The sequence below is a fragment of the Microtus ochrogaster genome, unplaced genomic scaffold, assembly GCF_000317375.1.
Source record: "Microtus ochrogaster isolate Prairie Vole_2 unplaced genomic scaffold, MicOch1.0 UNK110, whole genome shotgun sequence".
Lineage (NCBI taxonomy): Eukaryota > Metazoa > Chordata > Mammalia > Rodentia > Cricetidae > Microtus > Microtus ochrogaster.
This window is the reverse complement of record NW_004949208.1, coordinates 240,436-261,442: the sequence shown is the minus strand read 5'-3', so window position 1 is coordinate 261,442 and position 21,007 is coordinate 240,436. Positions and strand designations below refer to the sequence as shown.

The following is a 21,007-nucleotide window of genomic DNA, read 5'->3' as shown; positions in this document are numbered from 1 at the left end:
TGGTGTCAGCCAAAGACTATCTTCACTGCAGGACCAATAGGAAGCCAGCCGAGGGACCACCTCCTCCAAGGCCAACCCTCTTGTTCTCTGCTTGCAGATTCCCCAGGCAGCCTGCCCGTGACTCCGGCAGCACCAGGGGGAGGCCTCCTGGGCCCTTCCCGTTCCTACTCCTCCTCCCCGCTCAGCCTCTTCCGGCTCCAGGAGCAGTTTCGCCAGCACATGGCAGCCACCAACAACCTGGTGCACTACTCGTCTTTTGAAGTGGGAGGCTCGGCACCTGCTGCGGCTGCAGCTGCGGCTGCTGCGGTGCCCTACCTAGGTGTCAACATGGCCCCACTGAGCTCACTGCACTGCCAGTCCTACTACCAATCCCTGTCAGCTGCTGCCGCTGCCCACCAGGGTGTCTGGGGGTCCCCATTGCTGCCGGCGCCCCCTACAGGCCTGGCACCTGCCTCAGCTGCCCTGAACAGTAAAACCACGAGCATTGAAAACCTTCGCCTCCGGGCCAAGCAGCACGCAGCCTCCCTGGGACTGGATACCCTTCCCAATTGACTGTCTGGCTTCCAACCCAACCGTGGTCTTGTGTGTGCCCCTGTCTCAGTCTCATGGTTATTCCCAGAAAGCTCTCCCAGAACTAATCTTGAGAGCTCAGGGATGCTGGGGCCTGGAGTCCTCTCACCCCGTGTCCCTTCAGCAGAGTCCTAGGCCCAGGTGAAACCCACATACCCTCTGCATGTCCCTGCTTGGACCCCATGGAGGTCAAACGGGGAGGAGGTGAGCAACGGGCTAGATCCCCTCCTCAGTATTGTCTCCTCCCTCCTGGCCCTCCCCACTAGTAAGTTGATGTGTGGAATGTGAGATATAAATATAAATATATAAAATTATATTTTCAGGCATTGCCTGCCCCAGGCCCTTTCCCCTGTTCCCATCATATGGCCACTGCTACCTTTGCCTCTGAAACTCCCTTCCTCCCCCTTCCTCCCTCGCTCCCTTGCTCCCTCTGTCCCTATCTCCCTTTCTCTTTCTTCCCTTGCCCCCCCCCGCCCCCCCCGCCTCTGTTCTGAGGCTGTCTCCCTGCCTACCTGGATCTAACTGCTATGCTTTCCCTCTGTCTCTGGTTTCTTCCTTTGGTGCTGGCTGTGTTAGTGTCCTGTATTCTCAAATAGTGTTTCGTTTGGGGTTGTGGCTTTGGTTTTAGCAATATTGTTCCTTCCAGTATCCCTCCTACCCTGCCTGCCTATCTACACCCTTAGCCCAAACCCTCTAGGCAGCTCTTCCAATCTACGTCCCAAGATTCCACAAAGCCCTACCCGGAGGCCATGGAACAACAGTCAGAAGGAAGCCCTATCCCCACAGTGTCTCCCGGATATCAGGAAGGGCTTGTCACTCTTTCTTCTCTTACTAATGATCTTGGAAGTACCAACTCCCCAGATTGTAGAGGGGCAGTAGAATGGCTGACATCATGGCAAGGCTCTGGAGTTCCTTAGCAGTGAGAGAAATCCTATGGCTTCCTGTCCCCCAGGTAGTCACTGGCATGGTAAGGGGTGTTCTTTCAGGTCTAGGCAACCTTGCTCTGTAGCTTTCCCTTTCGGGGTCGTGGGAACTTGGGCAAGTCCAGTGCTTTCTGGGATGGTCTTGTCGGGATAAGGAGACTTATCAGATTCTGTCCATTTCCAGCCACCGACATTCTGTGCCCACACCATGGAGGACAGAGGCCTTTATTTAAATGTAACAGTGACTCAGCACAGACAGTAGAGAAGCTGATGTGTAGTTTCGAACATTAATGGCTGTTTCACTGAGAAACAATGCGTCCCACATACATGAAGCTCTCTCTGGAGACTGACTCAGTTTCCCTGTAAGTGTGGCGGCTCCTTTCTAGGTGAGATAGTCTGCATTCGAGCCTGCTTTTCTTGGATTCCAGTGCTAGCCTGAGGGGAGGCTCACTCCATTTCCATGCCCATTATGGGGGTAGGCAAGATGAATTAGATTCTTTTGGCTCACCACTGAACCCTCAGCCCCACACTTAGAGGGTAGCCTGGCCTGACTGGCCTACAGAGTCAGCAGAGCCCACCTTAGTAAGGTCAGTCTGGACTGGGGTAGGAAGAGAAGGCTTCAGCGAGGAAAAAGCAGGGAGATCAATAACCTGAGCTGGGAAAAGCATGGAATCTAATAGGAGAGGTGAGCCTGAGTGGACCACTGAACAGGAGGGATGACCTCAATGAGAGGTGGAGCAGAAAGGCCTGGAATCTAGTCTAAGATCCCACTTCCATGCAGTAAGCACCAAAGACAGGCAGTTGAGGGTTTCTGAGTGAGGGGTAGCTCCCTCAGATCTGAAGGTGAGACCAAAGCTGTGGGGATATCAGAAAAGGAGAGACCTGGCCAGGGAGACAGAAGGGCTTCTGGGCTGAGGAGGGTTCAGTGGCCCACGGCTAATGGATTGTGGTTAGCTTCAGGAAGATGTGATTTTGAAACATCTCTTCTGGGCCCAGGCACAGGGCTGAAACAGTTTGTCTATTCCTGGGTACAAATGATTGTCCCTGGGACTTGGCCCTCAGCATTTCAAGAACATTACCGGTTCTCCCAGATGAAGCAAGGCCTCCTGGAGTTGAATTCTGTCATGGCGGAAACCAGGGCTACCTAGGCTTTTAGGAAGCGTTCTTAGATTTTTGTCAGCCATTTTCTGTTGACGCAAACTCATAGCCAGAGAAGGAAGGGGAGACACGTGCGGGCTTTACCCTCGAGGATCTCAAGGTAATTTAAGGTATCAGAGTCAGGTGCTTCAAGCAGCTGAAAGAGAAGGGTAGGTAGAGAGCTGACCATGCTGCCTTGGGAGGATTAGAGGGTATGATTTTTGGAGGAGTTAAAAGGCACAAACTAATGGACTCTCTCCCAGGCCCGCTAGCCTGCTTGTCAGTCACTCAGAACAGAGAGCCTGAGGATGGAACCTTACAAGCCCTTCTGTGAAAGTCTTGCATCTCTCTGCTCCTTCCTTTTTGGGGTCTCCTTTGTCCCGCTTCCTCACTCTCCTAGAGCATGGTCCAGGGGCCTGGGTCCCCACCTCTATGCCGAGGCTGCCAAGCAATATAGACTGCTTTCCAAACCAGCTGTTTCGTGACCCTTTGTGTTTAGAGGTTGTACCAGCCTGTGGCAAGAACACAGTGTATTGTATTTATTTATTCTGTTAGTTGAAGAAACAACACTCCAACCACTCTCTTCCCCTTCCCCTGCCCCCTGAGTAGCACAGCATGATGCTCTGTCCTGTGTATCTGTCTGTCAGTCCTTTGGCCTTACCTCCTGTGATGTTGTGACCTGTTCTTTGTCCTAATTGGCTAATAAAAGAGAACCTGGCAGCACAGCCCTTGACCCATATTCATTCCCAGAGATGCTTACAGGGGCTGAGTAGGTGGTGGTTCACAGTCGCACAGCGACTGGAGGGACACAGTGCAAGTCCACCTTGTGACAGGTGGCTTCTCTGCTGGCCTCGCAACAATCTCCACGATTTTTATCTGTAGCTTGTGTGTCACTTTGAAGAAGTCATTGGGAGCAGGGAGTATAGGTACATCTCTGTCTTCTCTGGCCTTTTTGGGGGTTCACCCAAGAACAGGTGACAGGGCAGTCTGGGGCAGGGGACACCTGCCGATATCTGGAGAAGCCTGGGGGATGGTTCTGCAGGGTTGTGAGGCCAGGATGATATGTGAAGCCTCCAGAGAGCTAAAGGCAAAGCTGAATCCTAGGGAAGCACATTTGAATTTCTAGGCATGGTGGCACGCATCTGAATCCCAGCACTTGACAGACGGAGGCAGGAAGGTTCTGAGTGCAAGGCCAGCCATATAGGCCACTTGAGACCTGGTCTAAAAGAATCGACTTTGGGTCTTGGTTAATTTTGGTGTGTGATGTTTTAATTTATTTGTAAGAGTTTTTGTTTTTAATAATAAAGTTAATAAAATTTAAAATAAAAAGTCAGAGCTGCTTTCTGGTGGAACAGGGGCCTTGGAGTGGAGTGAGTTCTTTATCATCAGAGGCAAGCAAGAGGCGTGCAAGACATGCAAGAGGTGGAGAGGGAGTTGCAGCAGTGGTAAGGTCATATATATATATGTATATACATATTACATATATATATATGTATGTGTGTGTGTTGGAAGTCTATGTATAGGAACGAGGACCTGTGTGCTTCTGAATGAGAAGGAAACAGTGATAGAGTCAGGGGACAGGGTATACAGGTAATAATTGCAGAAAAAGCGCACAGTTCAGAAGTTTGTGTTGTGAAATTTTGATTTCTCCTACTTCATTTCAAGAAAAAGAAAGGCAGGGGCTGGAGAGATGGCTCAGTGGTTAAGAGCTCTTCCAAAGGTCCTGAGTTCAATTCCCAGCAACCACATGGTGGCTCACAACCATCTGTAATAAGGTCTGGTGCCCTCTTCTGGCCTGCAGGCATACACACAGATAGACTATTGTATACATAACAAATAAATAAACAAATATATATATATTAAAAAAAAAAAGAAAAGAAAGGCAGGTTATGGTGGCACATGCCTGCAATCCCAGCACTCTGGAGGCAGAGGCAGATGAATCACTATGAGTTTGAGGCCAGCCTGGTCTACAGAGTGAACTCCAGGACAGCCAGGACCACAGAGACACCCTGTCTCACGAACAACGACGGAAGAGAATTAGAGATATTCGCCCTTTGGTCCTCACCCTGCTGGCCCTACCTTCCTTCTCTGAGTTCCAGAGTGTCCGCACAGACCCTTTATCAGGAGGAATTGTGCTGCGTGGAGCTGAGGTTTGGGGGTTGGGAGCTCTCTCTGTCAGGTCTTCTTGGTAGGAGAACCCCAGCAGGCCTCAAGAGTATGCAGGTGGGCTATCTACTGAATTTTCCAGGGCCCTGCTTTCCCTACTTCCCCGGTCACTGTGACCCCAGGAGCTGCATTCCTTTCCCGAGTGGGGCTGAGGATTAGGGCAGGGAGCATCCCCCTTCACCTCTATGACAGATCAAATGTCTCCCCAAATCTCCCGTAGCTCCCACCTGGGCCTTGAGCCACCCAGTGTTCCCTACATACCTCAGCATGGAGAGACACACCTTCCCTGGCACAGCGGTTTCTTGTCACAGGGCAGTTCAAATCCCTCACTCTTTCTTCAGCATTGATTGAGCACCTGCTGTATGCCTAGTCCCATGCTGGGTGCTGGGTCCAGAGAAACAGGTATGAAAACAAAGCAACCCAAAACGTGCCTTGACAATCACAGCCTGAGGTGACTCAGAGTTCAAAAAACAAGGAACTGTGGAAACAGAAAAGAGAGGTCAGAAAGGGGCTTTAGGAGAGAGGCACAGCCTGAGCCCATATGTCAGGTGTTTCTCAGGGGTTCATGAAGGAAGAAAGGGTCCCGGGAGAGGCACAGTCCATCCAAGACGCAGGACTGGGTCCTGAGTTTAGTAAAAGCCAGGGTGGGACTGGAGGATAGCGGGGGCTCCCTAGAAAGGGAAGTGGAAGAGCTGGGTGTGGGGTTGCACTCCTGTAATCTCAGCACATGGGAGGATGAGGTCGAAGAGGATTCTAAGTTGGAGACCAGCCTTTGCCACATAGTAGACTCCGGGCCAGCCTGGGCTACAGTGAGACCCTGTCTCAAAAAAAAATCTAGAAGGCAAACAACAAAGGAAGCTGAGCCTAGCCCAGGCGAGAGCCTGGGCCTTGGGAAACTGTGTAGGTGGAGTGATTGGATTTGTCTTTACAACTTCACGTTCCTCGTCTTCTGTGCCTGATGGATCATAGCAAGGAGCTAGATGGAGCAAGACCAGAAAGAAGGCCACTGCTATGCCCTGATAAGGGACAGTAGTGTCAGTCTGGTCTATGGAGCCGGGGTGGGGTGGGGGGTAGGCAGGACAAGGGACAACGACATTGACAGACAAGGGCTGACTAGTGAGAGGTATAAGAGATAAAATCACCATGGTGACAGCAGGATGGGAAGGCCCAAAGGTGCTCCTAGGCCTTTGGCCCAACTACAGGGTAGGTGCCCTACTCTAGGAGAGGGGATAACTGCTGGCTCTTGTTGGCATGTAGGAGGAGCCTGCCACATACTTAGGGCAAGATGGTAGTTGGGCTGTTGGTACTGACTTGATTCAGCATGTTCTTTGTGCAGCCACTTGATCCTGGCACAACTCTGCCAGGTAGATCTTATTATCACCCCCATTTGACATGTGGGGAAACCGAGGTACAATGCGATTCCACAGCTCATCCAGGACCACTAGGCAGCAATGCCCACCTGAGGTCAGGACCCAGCTAACCTTGAAGTTCCCACTCTTAACTTGGACGGTTGATGGAGGATAAAGCTAGCTGGGTGGCGGGACACAGCCCACCGCTCTTATTACTACAGACGGTTGCCAACATAGAGCTGGCCCTTGAGCCATGTGATCAAATGAAATGATAGAGAAGTCAGAGGTCAGGACCTCCTGGACAGAGTCAGCGCAAACTCATTACAGCTTGCGTACTATGGGCCCTCTGCTGAATGGGAGCCCTTAACTATGTCTGGCCTGCTTCCCAGGAGACTCAGATGCGGTAAAGCGGAGGAAGGCATTCGAGGAGAAAGAAGCTGGGCAAGGATGTGCCCCACCATAGTATTAATGGGGAGTAAGGGGTGAGAGGAGTTTTCCTCGAAGTGTAATCTGGAAACTCCCTTTCAAAGGCTTGGCCCACGTTCTTTTAGATTAGGAGTCTGGTTCCTTAGCTCAGGTGGAAGGAACACCTGCTGACAGGGCCTGGGAGGGACCCCTTCAGGGCTGGGGAACCCTTCCCCAACTCTTTCCCACAGAGCTGCCCGGGGCTAGAGCCCCCCACCCCTAATCTTTCATTCTCCTTTGGCTTCTGGGAAAGCCGATTAGGAGGCGGCCTCCTGCCCGCCCCCCTGACAAGTTTGTCTGAACTTCCAACAAAGGCTCTTAGAGGGCTGAAGGGGGAGGGCTGGGGCACAGGAAACCTGACACCACTGGCCTGGGATCACCCCAGCGGCCTAGCAGGTTGCACCAAGGCTCTGCCCACCCTGTGGTGAACAAGAATGTACCTCCAAGGGGCTGTGGCCCCACAAAGGCCTTGGGGCTGCGGTGGGGGTGGAGCTCCTCACCTGAGAACCCCTCATCACCAGGAAGACAAGCAGGGGGCAGCCGGTACCTGGGCAAGCCATCAGGGAATGCATGCATTCTCGCACCCACTTCCAATTGCACACATGCTACCCGCAGCCCCCGTATGCTGACTTCCAATTTGAGCCACCTCTCTGTGTCTCACACTGAAGTGCACTGCTCTACAAACACCAGGCACAACCTGCAATGCAGTCTGTCATCTAGACACTCCCAGCCTGCACACCTGCTCCACCCCCAGAAATGCATTCTTCCTGGCTTTCCCACATCCAGACAGCCCACTGAAGGCTCAGAGGTAGTTGTAAGGCCCCTCTCTAGACAGGCCTCTTGAGAGAGAGGCCAGCTTGGACCCAACAATTCCTCGGTGATTGTTGTCCTGTACTTGTGAAGATGGTGTCTTGGAGCCCAGCCAGTCCTCTTTGTACACCCATAGTCACTCCCACACACCCATCCCAGGGTCTTCCTTTTGCACATAGCAGCCTCCCCTCTCGGCCTCTTGGGCTATCTTCATGGTGCCAGTGAGTCACAAAGGATCCTGGGCTAGAAGGCCTTACAATATTCAGGTGTGGCTGTCTTTGAATTTCTTATTTATTTACTTTTAAAGATTTGTTGTTGTTTATTGTGTGTGAAAGAGGGTGCACACATGCGCTGGCGTACATGTGGAAGTCTGGCCACAACCCTCCAAGAGTTGCTCGTCTTCTCCCATTTTAGCAGGGTCTCTTGTTTCCACTGCTGGGCTAGATATGTGAACTGTGAGCTTCTGGCTGATCTCCTTGTCTCTGACTTCCATCTTGCCAGAGGAGTGCTGGGATTGCCAATACGAGCCACCATGTCCAGGGATTGAGCTCAGGCCATCAAGTTTGCACAATTTGCACCCTGAAGCATCTCCTGCCTCCCCTGCCTGTTTTAGACACACTCTTATGTAGTCTTGGCTGGCCTGGAAACCACCTTTGCAGATCATCCATCCTTGAGTTTATGGAGCCCCTCCTGCCTCTGCTTCCCAAGTGCTGGGAGGAAAGGCCTGTGACAGCATCTCCGCATCTCCTTTTTATAACGGCCCCATTTACAATGGATTAGGTAGTTGCTCCCCCTTGTGGGTCTCCCTCTGCTGACTCAGTAGGCTTGGAGGAGCCCTTGACTTCTGTTACCCAAATTCCCCCATTCCCCCTTCTAGCTGGGGCTTCCCTCTCCACACCTACACCTCACCATTCGGCTGAGTGTGATGACGGGACCCACTAAGGACCTACTGTAACCAGAGTCACTTGGGGTTAATAATAAAGCCAACAGCAGGGGTTTTGCCAAGGTTATTTCCCTTCTAGTAGATGTTTGTGGACCCTTTAAGAAGCTTCAGGGGGAGCCCTCGGCGGTTAAGAGGCTCTGGGTTTGACTCCCAACACCAGCACAAAGGCTCACAACTGTCTAGCTATCTCCAGGGGATGCGAACCCACTTCTGGTTTCTGCAGGCACCATGTGGTGGACAAACATACATGCAGGCAAAAACACCTACCCAGAAAATAAAGACGGATTAAAAAGAAGTTGTTAGGTTTCTGTGAATCTGTTTCATTGCCTGTAAAATGGGGAGTTCTCTACTGAACCCTAGTTTGTGAGAACCCAGTTCGTGGAAATGAAGGATTAAGCTGCCTGCTGTCACTAAGGACTCTAAGCCTCTCTCTGGGTTTCCTCCCCCTTTCAGGGAAGTTGTGCTGCCCTGTACCCTGCCTCCAGCAGCGGGGGAAACTGCCACCTCAGCCTGGGATCCTTTCCAAGACAAGTCTGGAACAACAAAGCCCACAGGAGCCGCATTTCCTCCTGAGGGCTGACCGCCCAGTGGCTCCTTTATCTTGGCAAGAAAGCTGAAGAGCCGTTCATGGAAAGAGCTCGTGTGGAGCGTGTGTGTGGGTGCGTGTGAGCCTGAGCGTGTGTGCACAAAGCTACTCATTGTTGCTGTCCCAACCTGAATGGGCTGATAGACCTGCGAGTTTGGGTCCTTCGCAGGTCAGCCCGGCATTTCAGGGATTCCCCACAGTGTGTGCCGGGCAGCGGGGAGGAAGAGCAGCCATGCTTTCTTACCTAGGATTCTCCAGAAGGGGAGAACTGGCAACTGGAGCCACACAGCCGCTTCAGGTTAGCTGAGGTGGATGAATGACAATAGGGAGAGATGAAAAAGGGATTTCATTCTTTTAGAAGGGACAGGGCGGGTCTCAATCCTGGGCCTCTTCCCAGCACACACCAGCATCTGAAGGCAGGGCCTAACCAGGACTGAATGAATGAATGGTTCTCCTCATTTGGCTTTACCTTCAGCCAACCCTTGATGAGAAAGTCGAGCCTGGCTCCAGGACTGCGGGCTATTGGGAAAAGCCTTCCTTGGGCTGCACGTCTATTGTAGGTCTGGCTTGGACTTGAACTCTTACTTAAGTCCCCTGGACTGAGCTGGCTGGAAACTGGATTCAGGCAGGGCTGGAAATGCCCGGACAGTGGCTTGGCTCTCCTCTCTTCTTTTGTCCCTCACCTCAGTCACCTGAAGACAGACAGGTGGTGTTGGGGTTGCCTGCTCTAGGGTCAGGTCTGTTGATAGTCTGGGGACTGCTGAGTTCAGATTCTCAGAACAGACATCCTCAGGGCTCTCTTCAGCCCTAATCCAGGGCAAGAGTCACCAATACCATAACCACAAACCCAGAGGGTTGGGGATCACCTCCCACCTTCCTGGACAGCCTGCTTCAGGAAACTTCTTTATGATGAGCTGAAATCTACCCACCCAGCAGGCTCCTCACTGGGCCTGACCTGGTCCAGTCCAAGGACCGTGAGGAGCCTGCCTCTGCGCACCAGACCCTACCAGGCGGCATCTCACATACTGCCATTTGTCTTTGAATCTGCTGATTTCTCCTCCTGGGGAAAACGTATTGACCCTTCAGATCTCCCAGGAAACACTGCCCACGGGTGGGAGATGGTGCTCCCTCCTCCCGCCCTTCTTGACTACTTGTGTGCAGTTCTTGTCTGTTTCCCAGCTGAAACGCCATGAGCAAGGCTTGGCCCGGCACAGGTCCTGGTTCAGAACTGGTGTCCAGCCAATACCAAACGTGTTGAACTAAACTGGAATAATCATGTGACAGCCAATCCTGCCAGGCCCCTGGTGAGCCTGGTCCCTGTCCGGACTTGGCAATATGGCCTCGGATAGGTCCTGACTTTTTCTGGGCCTCTGGTTTTAGCTTGGGCAGAGTGATCTCCACCTGCCTCAGACAGACTTAGTTTCCCAGTATCTGGCTGGATCTTTTTTCCTTCTGTACAATAATCACCTCCAATCTTCTTTACTGTTCGATCTGGGATCCTGCCCATGCTGGGTACTCCCAGGTGTGTATATAAATGGGGCTTAGGGGTACATACATGGCAAAGGCCCAGTAGGGGCTTGATAAAGCAGGTCAAAGGAGTCTCAAAGGATGGCACTGAGGACAAGTGCATCTGTCTGTCCCTTTTCTGGCCTGTCTCAGTAACAGCATCCTTAGGTGATGAGGCTGGGCCTAAGGCAGAGGTCACATCACAGTCCCCATCTCTTTCTGAGGACATGGCCTGATCCTAGCAAAGGCTTTCGCTTTCTCCTTTCAGTCCTAATCATCAATGTTACTGTTTAGGGACCACATGTCAGCTTGCAAGGTAAATGGGAGTGACTCAGTGAACTAATAGTTAGGGTGCATCATTCATTCACTGCCCAGATGCCTTCCATGCGCTAGGAAGTCAGCAGTGAACGAGGTGGAGTCCCTGATACTAATATGTCTTTGTATTAATGAGGATCTAGACAGCAAATAGATGAGCAATGAAATATATAATACCGGGCTGTGGTGGTGCATGCCTTTAATCCTAGTACTTGGGAGGCAGAGGCAGGCAGATCTCTGTGAGTTCGAGGCCAGCCTGGTCTACAAGAGCTAGTTCCAGGACAGGCTCCAAAGCTATAGAGAAACCCTGTCTTGGAACAAAAAACAAAAATAAGAAATATATACATTAGGGTGCTGATTGAAGGTTAGAAGGATTTGGGAGATGCGGGCATGAGGATTAAGTTTGAAATCAACCTGGACTACACAGTGAGACTTGTCTCAAAGTGAAAACGCAAGAGTATAAATGTATTGAAACAGAGTATAATGTTAGGCCGTAGCCCAAGAGACAGGCAGAATGATTAGACCAATAATTAGAGATGAACAGACAGACCAACAGCCAGGTAAACAGACAGTGGGGAAAGAGGCTGGTCCAGGCCTGTGGCAGGATGGAGCCTTCAGGGGCAGAAAAAATGGAGAAGGGAGGCAGGGTCTATTAAACTCATGACTCCAGGCCCTAATCCTGTGCCAGGCCCACGAGGGCAGTGTGTGTAGGGGGAGGGGAGAACCCCCTGCTGGGGTGTAATTTCACGCTGAAGGGCCTGATGGGGCATCCCATGGACTGATCCTTTCTGGATCAGAAAACCTACTTCCCTTTGTCGCATACAGGGCGATTAGCGCCTTAACCCTTTGTAGGCTGGCTCATGGCCAGTTCTGCCTCACCTTGCTTCCTGGGGACCTTGCCCGGAGAAACTTCTTTGCTTCCAGCCTATTGTATGTGAGTGTAGGAAGGATGAAGCTTCTTGAGGAAGCAGGGACTGAGTAAGTCCAGGGGGTGGTTTCAAAAACAGTTTCTGTCCATGTCCCTGTTCTCTGGCACCCAGTTTCCTGTCTGCTGTTACTTTAGGCCAGCAAGCTGATCGATCACTCCATCTGCAGGGTCCTCCTTTTATTACATTTCAGCTTATTTAGTGTGCATGTGTGTGGGTGTGTAGGTTGTACATGTATGCCACAGTGCACATATGGAGGCCCAAGGACAGTTTGTCCTTCCAGCATGTGGACTTTGGGGATCAAACTCAGGTTATCAGGCTTCATGGCAAACGCTTTTACCCACTGAGCCATCTCTTACGGCTCAGTCCAGGCTACACTCCTTTGGGAAGTCTGGGTTTCCTCCTTATGCAAAGGCTGGAAACCCAAGCCCATAGCCTTCCCACACACCTTGCACTGAAGAACTCACCACCTCCCAGGCAATAAAGCCAGAATCTTCTACTTCCAATGCATCCAGTCCTGTAGACCCTTGAGGTCAAGCCCTCTGAACACTCACTGGCCAGGTGTCAGTAACATACCAGAGATACCCCCGGCTAAATTTCCCAAGAGTGGCATTCAGGGACTAAGCAGACCATCACAGTTAGCCCCCTGCATTTATGCCCCTTTTGAGGATGACCTCCTCTTTGTGTCTCTGTTCAAAGATGCACCAGGAAGTGCGCTCACCTTTGGCTCTGCTCAGCCTTGCAGGCTAACTTCAACATATCCAGGGACTCTCCCTTAGCTTAGGGGAGAAGGGCAGGGGCCAGACTTGGCAGTCCTCTAAGCTCCCTGGGTCTCTAAAACCCCAGCCCCATTAAAAGAAAGCCCCTAAATGTTATTTACACTTCGGAGTCTTAAAAACCATTAACAAAAGCCACTTAATTCAATTATCTTCCCGGCTGGCTCGGTTCTCAGCACTGAGCACTGGCCTCCCCTTGCCGCCCCTCCCCACCCCCCCACCGTCATTGTGTCGGGCTAATGAGGTAAACTGAAGCGAGCCCTGTCCCCCCTGACAGGTTTATGAGAATTTAATAAAGCGTGGCCGGGACCAAATGAGTTGCCTCAGCCTTGGAGAGCTCATTGTCTTCAGCGTCAGCGTTTTTTGACTCAAGCTGCCCCCCTCCTCCGCTCCAGCTCTTGTCTGGCTCAGCCGCCACCCTCACCCTTAGTACCTCCCTAGGTGAACCCGAGGTCCTGTGTGCCTGGCAGAGTCTAGCGAGACCCTGCAGGGGAAGAGCACCCATGCCAGTCACCGGGAAGGGCAGAAATGAAATCTGTCCGTGTCCCTTTGTGGGCCTCCCGTCCCTAGCACACATCAAACCACAGAAACAGAGACCTTGGGGGACCTTGCTCCTGTGCTGTATCCCCTGTCATCCCGAGGCTAACCTGTGCAAACCTCACTTCTTTCTTGCCTGCATGGAGTGACCAGCCAAAGGGAGTTTCCAGAATGAGGGGATTTCTCTTTCTGCAACAGGGCTTACGGTTCTGGGATCTCCATTATGGCCTGGATTTCTTTTTTACATGGAATGTCACCTCACATTTTCTGTGACAGGTAGCAGAGGGTGGAGCCCAGGAAGCAGCAGGGACTTGTCTGAGGATCTAAGGCAGCCATAGGAGCAGATGGAAGAGGCTCCTGTGCCAGCTTCCCTGCTACACCCACCCTGGAGCACCTGGGATACCTTGAGAATCCTAGCCGCCCTTCTTCCCTTGTAGCTCAGACGTTCTAGAACCAGCCTTTCTCTGCTTGCCCTGCTAGAGACCCAAGGACCTGAAGATTCTGGGCAAACCAGAGACCTAGGATTCCTTTTGTCCCTGCAGAAGTGTTCTGGGCATTACTTCCTCTGGGGGAGGAAGACCTGATAGGAGTCTTCATGTATCTTCATGTCAGGGGAGTGTCAGGAGGGCAAAGCATAGAGATTGAGATGGAGTGTGATCAAGATTAAAGGTCCATCTTTGTCACGTGTCAAGGTCTATGGCCAGAGTCAGGATGGGGCTTTTGTCAGTCAAGGCTCAGTACATGGACCAGGGTCAGTGCTGTTTGTTAGCAGGGCCAGAGCTTAGTCTATAATCAAAACAGAAGCTGATGTATATCCATGATCAAAAGTCAGTTTGGTCTAGGTCCAGCTCCACATGCGATAAGGGTCAGGGGGACCAGGGTATGTGATAAAGACCTATGGAAGAGGATCAGAGAAACTGGCAATGAAGAGTGGGTTCAGTACGCTGACAAAGCAGGACCAGGGCTCGGAGTGTGACCAGGGCCAAGTCCACTCTACAATCAAGGACCGGGACTCAGTACGGACCAGGGTGAGGGTTCAAGATCAACGCTAGGATTCCGTCTATGATAGACTCATGACTTATTTGTGACCTTGATGAATCCTTTCCCCAGGTCAAGGCTTCCTCAGTATCATCTAGTTGTAGAAGTGGATGATTTACTTACTGCATTTAGGTGACTAACCCTTACCCCCAGCTCCCGCGGTTTTCCAGTTCCTCAGGGTCTGTGGCCTTCAGGAGAGAAAAGGCTAAAATTGCTTGGGAGGCTGGGATTCTCTGTCATGTACTCAGGGTGCCCTCTGGTGGCAGTCTCTAACAGTGTTGCTTTTTCTCCGGCTTAGCCCTCTGGCTTTCGGGAAGCCTGCCCCCACCCCCCCATCACCATGGAAGCCCATCTGGTCATCTACAGGCTCTGGCATCCCTGCACAGCATCCCAACAGAGGAGTAGACATAGAAGAACCTTCCAGTGGACAGCGGGCACCCCATGAGCTTTTCCACCTTCCTGTCCAGTTGGCATTTACACTTGCTGTTATCAGGGACCTACTTCTCAGCTGTGTGATGAGTCACATCTTGTATTCACTGGTTTGACAGGTGTTCTCGGCCACCTACCTGTGTCATGTATAGGAGAGAACACGATGAAGATCTCTACTTCCTGGTTCTCGTTCCTCTTCTTAATCCCCAACTCCTGCCACCATCTTCAGGGAAACTCCCTGGCATCAGCCGAAGGTTGACAGAGGTTCAGAACATCCTAAGAGCCCTTCTCCATCAAATGTACAGATTAGGCTAAGCTACATTTGAGGTCTCTGCCTCTGCCTCTCCTCACACACCTCCATGCACAGGCCAGAGGCGCCCAGGTCTACATCCCAGGGCCCCTGTGGACCAGCTCCTTCATGGCTGCTCTTCTGGACTGGCAGCACCTAAGTTTCTCACAGAATATGGCCCTCCAACCTATACCTCAAACTTCCTCCCATAGCCCTTTCTTTCCCTTCCTCAGAAAATCCAGCAGGTGACTGCCCCGCTTACCTCAGACCCAGGTACAGCTGCTCACAGCCAGCTCCTAACCTGCCTCTTGTTTACTGTCTCTCCCCTCAACGCTGCTTCCTCCACAGCAGGCAGGGCAATCTTTACAGTCACAAATCAGTTCCTGCCGCTTCCCCGCTTAAAACCCTCCATTGGCTCCATCTCACCAGGAATAAAATTCCGACTTCTCACCCCAGGCCATGGGCTGAGCAATAGCCCCCTCCACACTGCTCTAGCTCACTCCCTCCAATCTCTGTAGCCCGTCTCTCCATTTTGGCACACAGAAGCCAAGTTCATATTTGCTTCTGGGCTTTTTCATTGGCCATTTTTTCTGAACTTGAAATACTCTTTCTCTAGACTCTTGTGGCTGACTCTTATCGTTCCATTCAGAATTCAGCTTCTCTCAGCGAAGTCCTCCCTAACTACCCAGGTCCCTAAGGCACACCTTCCGATCGTGATTTCCAGCATACGGCTGTTGACAGGTGTCTCCTGCTCTTGTGTGTGTATGAGTGTGACAGATGTGCATGTGTGGACATGGCTGCCCATGCATGTGTGCACAAGTGCAGTGGCCAGAAGAGCACATCAGATGTCCTGCTCTGTCACTCCCTGCCCATCTCAAGCTGAACCTGAAGCTCGGTGGGTGGCCAGTCAGCCTGAGGAATTCTCCACGTCCCTTAGCAGTACACTGTGTTACAGGCTCATAAGCATGTATGGACTTAGACCCTCAGGCTTCTGTAGCAAACCCTGTTACCTATGGAGCCATCTCGCCAGTTCTGTTTATTGCCCTGCTTCCCCAAGTAGAAAGTATGCTCTCAGCCAGCACTGGGCACATGGCAAGGTTCAGAAATTATCTGTTGGATTCCTTAGTAAAACTAGCTCTCAGTGACCACCTTCATTTCTTCTAATGGGACTAGAAGAAAGAAACCCCAGTTTCTGACCCCTCTGGGTTTCCTAGTCCAGGCCAGCAGTAGCTTCCTCTGAGAGGCAGGGCTCCCTAGACCACCCCAAAGTTCCTCCATGGCGAGTCCTGAGGAGACCTATCCTTTAGGAAGGATTATCTCGGTGTCCTGGCTGTAGCCCCGAACCTCTGGGGGAGCAAGCGGTCAGGCTAGAGGGCTTGGTCCTTGCGGTGCCCCTTGCAAGTGTTCCCAGGCCTTCAAGGACTCCTCACAGTCAGGGAGCTTGCTGACAGACTCCACCCCCATCCTCAGCTTGGCAGAAACGTCTCCCAGTGGCCTAGTGTTGCCGAGTGCATGTGGGGTGTCTCCTCATATGGTGCTGGGAGAAGGGAGGCCCAGATCACACCTAAGGTAGCATCAGTGGGGCCCGCTCTCTCTCTGGCTACTTTCAAGAAGTGGAAGCAGGTGGTGTTTGGGATTGCAGAGCACTGATCCACAAGAGTATGAGGCTGGAAATGACCAGGCATTCACTCACCCACGTCCATACACACATGCGTGCCATCAGATGCTGTAAAGAAGAGGCCATGTGTTTCAGGTGCTGAGTGTGTCAAAGGTGAGGGGCTACTGACTCATGTGAACTAATGGGGATGACTTACTCAACACCTGCTGGTGAATTTGCTTTCCTTTATGACCCTGGAGTCGGGAGAAAGGAGGAGAGGAGGGTAGGGCAAGGCAGCAGGCAAATGAAGGAAGAAAGGGCTCAGAGCTGTTGGGAGATACCTGGTCCATGGTAGAGGAGCATCAGAGTCCACCACGGACAGAGAAGAAGGCTTATGAAGCCCAGAGTGGGTGGGCAAGGAGTTACCACTGTCAAAGGATGGTGGGGTAGCATGGGGTCCCTTTATCAAGAAGAGGGGCTGGCTTAGAGTCGTGGAGTCATCCTCCAGTCTTCTGTTCCCAGGGCCCTCTTACAAGGCCTGTTTCATCTCTACAGCAGAAGACTTCATCTACCAGGTCAGAACATAGGCTAGGCCCAGACTACAAGCCCAGTTAGCTCTGAAGGTCTGGGCTTTTCTTGGTCCTTGGAGCTCTTCTCTCTCCCCTGTCTGTACTGGTGGCCACACTCTCAAGTGCTACCCACATGGGATGTCGATAACCATCTAAACACTGTACTCATCCCTTATAGGATCCAAGCAAATGCACTCACAGTCACCCCGACCCTCTCCCAGCCTCATCTGCACAGTTTCTCCATGGACGTTTCCAGGCACACAGAGTCTCAGAGCCCATCTCGTTCAGTTACATACTCCTCTCCCCTGGGATCCTTTCAGATCTCCAAGGAGGGCTGGTGCCAGGATGCTGGAGTGCTTAGCTGTAGGCTGCCAGCACCCCCAGGTACTCCTCAGAGGCCCCCCTGTCAGACACCCCCTCCCCCGTCGCGCACGCACGGAGTACTGACTCAGAAGGTGCTTTATTGAGGAGTGAGGCCCAGCTGAAACACACAGTATGGCACAGTCATGGGGGCGGGTGTTGCTGGCAGTGAAAATGCACGCCGGAACCTTCAGGATTGGAAAGCCTCATCACCACTGAGGACCCCAGCTCAGCTCTCCTGACCTTTGTCACACAGAAAGGGTCTGGAATAGCTAGTTTGACCTTCATCCCTCTTTCTACCCCGAGGGCCTGACTGGATCCCTTCCGTTGGATGAGGCTTCCTCCATAGTGCTCAAACACCGTGGGATGGAACAGGTTTACAGATCCAGTTTCATCATTGTGGAGAGGAGAAGAGAGGATGAAGTAGAGCTTAGAGACCCCACCCAAGAGATCAAAGGTCTGCTGTCTTCTTGGAGGTGTGAGAGCCAATGCCATCACTACACTCTCCGTTTGGAAGTTCTAGAGATGGGACAGATGAGGCCACTTGTGCTCAGTCCTTGGCGTTACCCCTCCTCCCTTCTCCTGGCCCACTAGGAGGCAGCCAGGTCCCTAGGGAAGTTGAGCTGGGTCCCTTCGGTGCGCGGTAAGTAGCCTGCCGAGGTTGCCGGCGTAGGAGGGTCCAGGGCAAAGAGACCGGGCCCGGGGCTGGAGTGGCCAGAGGATGCTGCCGAGGCGGCAGGACTGAACTGCACTGCGGTCGTGTCTTGGGCTGTGCGCTCGCTGCTCTCCATCTCCAGTGCCACGGTCCCTGCGCGCCCGCCGCCCTGGCTCGCGGTGGCTGAGGAGCGAGCGCGGGACACGGGCCCCCGGCGGCTGCACATGCAGCAAGCAGCGAAGAAGCCGAGAGCCAGCACAAGCAGCGCCGGTCCCACCACCAGTGGTGCGTTGTGCCCGGGCAGGGAGACGGCGAAAGCTCCCACCAGGGTCACGTTCAGGCCCGCCAGCAGCAAGCACAAGCCACAGGCACAGCACAGCGCGGGCGACGGCAGGCGGTGTAGTCGGCCTTGGGCACGGCCAGGGGGCGCTGGGGTCAGGGGCGCTGTACTTTTCTTCTTTGCTTGCGGCATCTGCCTGCTCACGCCCTGCACTCCTCAAGCTCTGTCTGTCTGCCTGCTCAGAATAGCACACATGTCAGGGCAAGCTCGTGGTGGTCCTGAGGCACACAGAAAGAGGGCAAGTTAGAGGGGAAGGGGGTGTTATCCACTTTCAATGTGGGCTCAGTTCTGTGACTATCTGCACTGTCTGCAGTTGCCCAGGTCATCTTGGACAGTCCTGGAAAACAACCCATCTGACATGAAGAATCTGCAGATTGTTTTCCTGCCCAGTTAGTCCCCTGGAGACGCCACTGCAAATCGTACCCTCACCTCTCCTCCAGGCTCTAACTCAAAGGCTGTGTGGTGCGCGGCAGGCAGCTGGTTAAATGATCCTTCTTTACTCCCCTATTCCACAGTCCTAGCCAGAGTGCAGCTTTGGGGTTTTAAACAGTTCTCCACCCTCACCTCCAAGTGGTGGAGACCTGGGGATAACCTGGTCTAGTTCCTTGGTATAATCTGGTCTAGTTTCTTGGGATAACCTGGTCTAGTTTCTTGGGATAACCTGGTCTAGTTTCTTGGGATAACCTGGTCTAGTTTCTTGGGATAATCTGGTCTAGTTTTTAGAAAATGAAGCATGGAGAATCTAGCAGTTTACCCAAAACCCAGACCCAGGACCTACTGGACCTGCTGTCTGCTCCACTTTAGGCTCTGGTAGGAATAACAAGGACATTAACTTCTATGAACATCAGATGAGGCTCCGTGAGAGTGATGCTGTTTTTGATGTTCAGCTGCCCACTGAGGGGGCAGTTTCCCCATGATCTGGACCCCAGAACCCTTTCTAGACAGTGCATTCTAGTAAATTCCAGGACCACCTCCATTCCACCACCAGGTGGATTTAGCTTCAAAAGCCTCATCTATTGGGTGATGGCTCAGAAGGTAAACGTGCTTGCCTGGGAAACTGAGTCTGATTCCTGGAACACAAGTAAAACGGCCCTGAAACAAGTAAAAAGCCAGATGTGATGGGCAGCATCTGTAATCCCACACCTCGATTGCAAGATGGGAGGCGGAGCAGGAGAATGGGCTGGAAGCTCACTGCACAGCTAGTCTGGCGTACACAGCATAGGAGCAGAAGTAGGAGAGACTAGAACTTAAAGCAAGGGGAAGAAAGAACCAACTGAAAAGTTGCCCTCTGACTTCCACATACATGCTGTAGCATGCATGCACCCACAGTTACACACATACACACAAGACAAGTTAAGAATAAACATCCAATCTATGGATGTCGTAATCCCCTTCTTGGGATTTCTAGATGTGTCTGGTTCCGAAAACCAACGCAGAAGCAAGAGCAATATAGTCACAGTCTCAGAATGTGTGACTTCTCAAACAAAAGAAAACAAGATTGTGACATGCCATTAATCCCAGCACTGAGAAGTAGAGGCAGGTGGATCTTTGTGAGTTCCAGGCTAGCCAGGGTTACGTAGTGAGACTGTCTCAAATGAACAAAACTCCAAACCCCCAACCCAAACTCCAGCATGTATGACTTCTGTTTGGGAATTCTGATTTACAACGTGAGGTCACAGGCACTGAGGACTGGGAATGCATAATTTGTGAGCTGTGTTGAAATTGTGGAGCAATGTTAGGAAAAGGTCCTAGGTAGAGAGAGGAGTAATCGACTCCCTAGATGGGATGCAGGTGAGGAGTAGGGAGGGCAAGGAAAAGGTAGCCTGGCTGTGCTCAGCTGTGTGGGGCTGATAGCCCCAACCGCATAGGGTATCATGAGGTCCTATTGGGTTTAATCGACACCTCGTAGGATATAATGATAGTTGAATGCTTTACGCTAAGCAAAATGCCTAAAAAATGCAGCAAACATGAAACATGATGAAGACAATAGATATGAAATCTCAGCTCTGAGAGGCGGCTCATGCCGTTTAGAAACAGAACAGTTTCTATGTCCAAACTCCTGATAACAAAGGTTGTTGAGGGTATCTAAGCTGCCTCAAGGAAGCTTCCCACTGTGTGGCCAACCAGCTTCCAGGTGGCCGCTAAAGGCATGCAGCACATGAATTTGTGAGGGTGTCCATACACGGCCTTGCTACATTTCTGAGTTTTAACCTCAGGACGTCGGTGGGACTTCCAGTTTTTCCTCTTTCACATCCCTACCTGTTCCGCTCCTCACAGTTATCAGTATCTGACATTCTCTGGCAAAGGCACGGTCTTATTTCTTGCAATGAAGGTTCAGTTGGAGACTGAGTGATGGTGTCGCAGGCAGAACTGATGGATTCTGGCCCCTCATTCACCCCAGCTTTGAAAGCTGACTTTGGACAAGGGAGCCTTGGATGGCTGGAAGGCCTAAGATCTCATTTCTTTGACGATATAGAATCTGAGGATCTCAGACACCTCTGGTTCTGTTTTGTTAGCAAAGCTGTGGGATGCGGCTCACTAGATATTTAAGATCATACTGATTTGTTTTCGTTTGTTTTACTTTTGGTAGCAGTGGAGATCAAATTTAGGCTTAGGCCTCATTTCCTAGATCAGCCCTATGACTGATCTGTTTATCACCCCCCCCTTCACTTATTGAGACCCAGGCTTACTGAGTTGCTCAGGCTGGCCTTGAACTTGGCA

At 51.9% G+C, this 21,007-nt stretch overlaps 2 protein-coding genes across 3 annotated transcripts in view; one reads left to right on the top strand and one right to left on the bottom strand.

Annotated features, from left to right (window-relative positions):
* The window catches only part of Dmbx1 (diencephalon/mesencephalon homeobox 1), a 6,254-nt gene extending 5,702 nt beyond the window's left edge, over positions 1-552 (top strand). For both annotated transcript variants that reach the window (XM_013355288.2, XM_005371483.1), the window contains exon 4: positions 98-552. In XM_013355288.2, the coding sequence (XP_013210742.1) occupies positions 98-552 (455 nt within the window). The remainder of the gene's footprint in view (positions 1-97) is intronic.
* A 16,833-nt stretch (positions 553-17,385) lies between these two features.
* Positions 17,386-18,498, bottom strand: LOC113455777. Its single transcript, XM_026778189.1, has one exon. It carries the CDS (start codon positions 18,416-18,418, stop codon positions 17,882-17,884), a length of 537 nt encoding a protein of 178 aa, XP_026633990.1. The 5' UTR covers positions 18,419-18,498; the 3' UTR covers positions 17,386-17,881.
* Between the last annotated feature and the right edge of the window lie 2,509 nt (positions 18,499-21,007).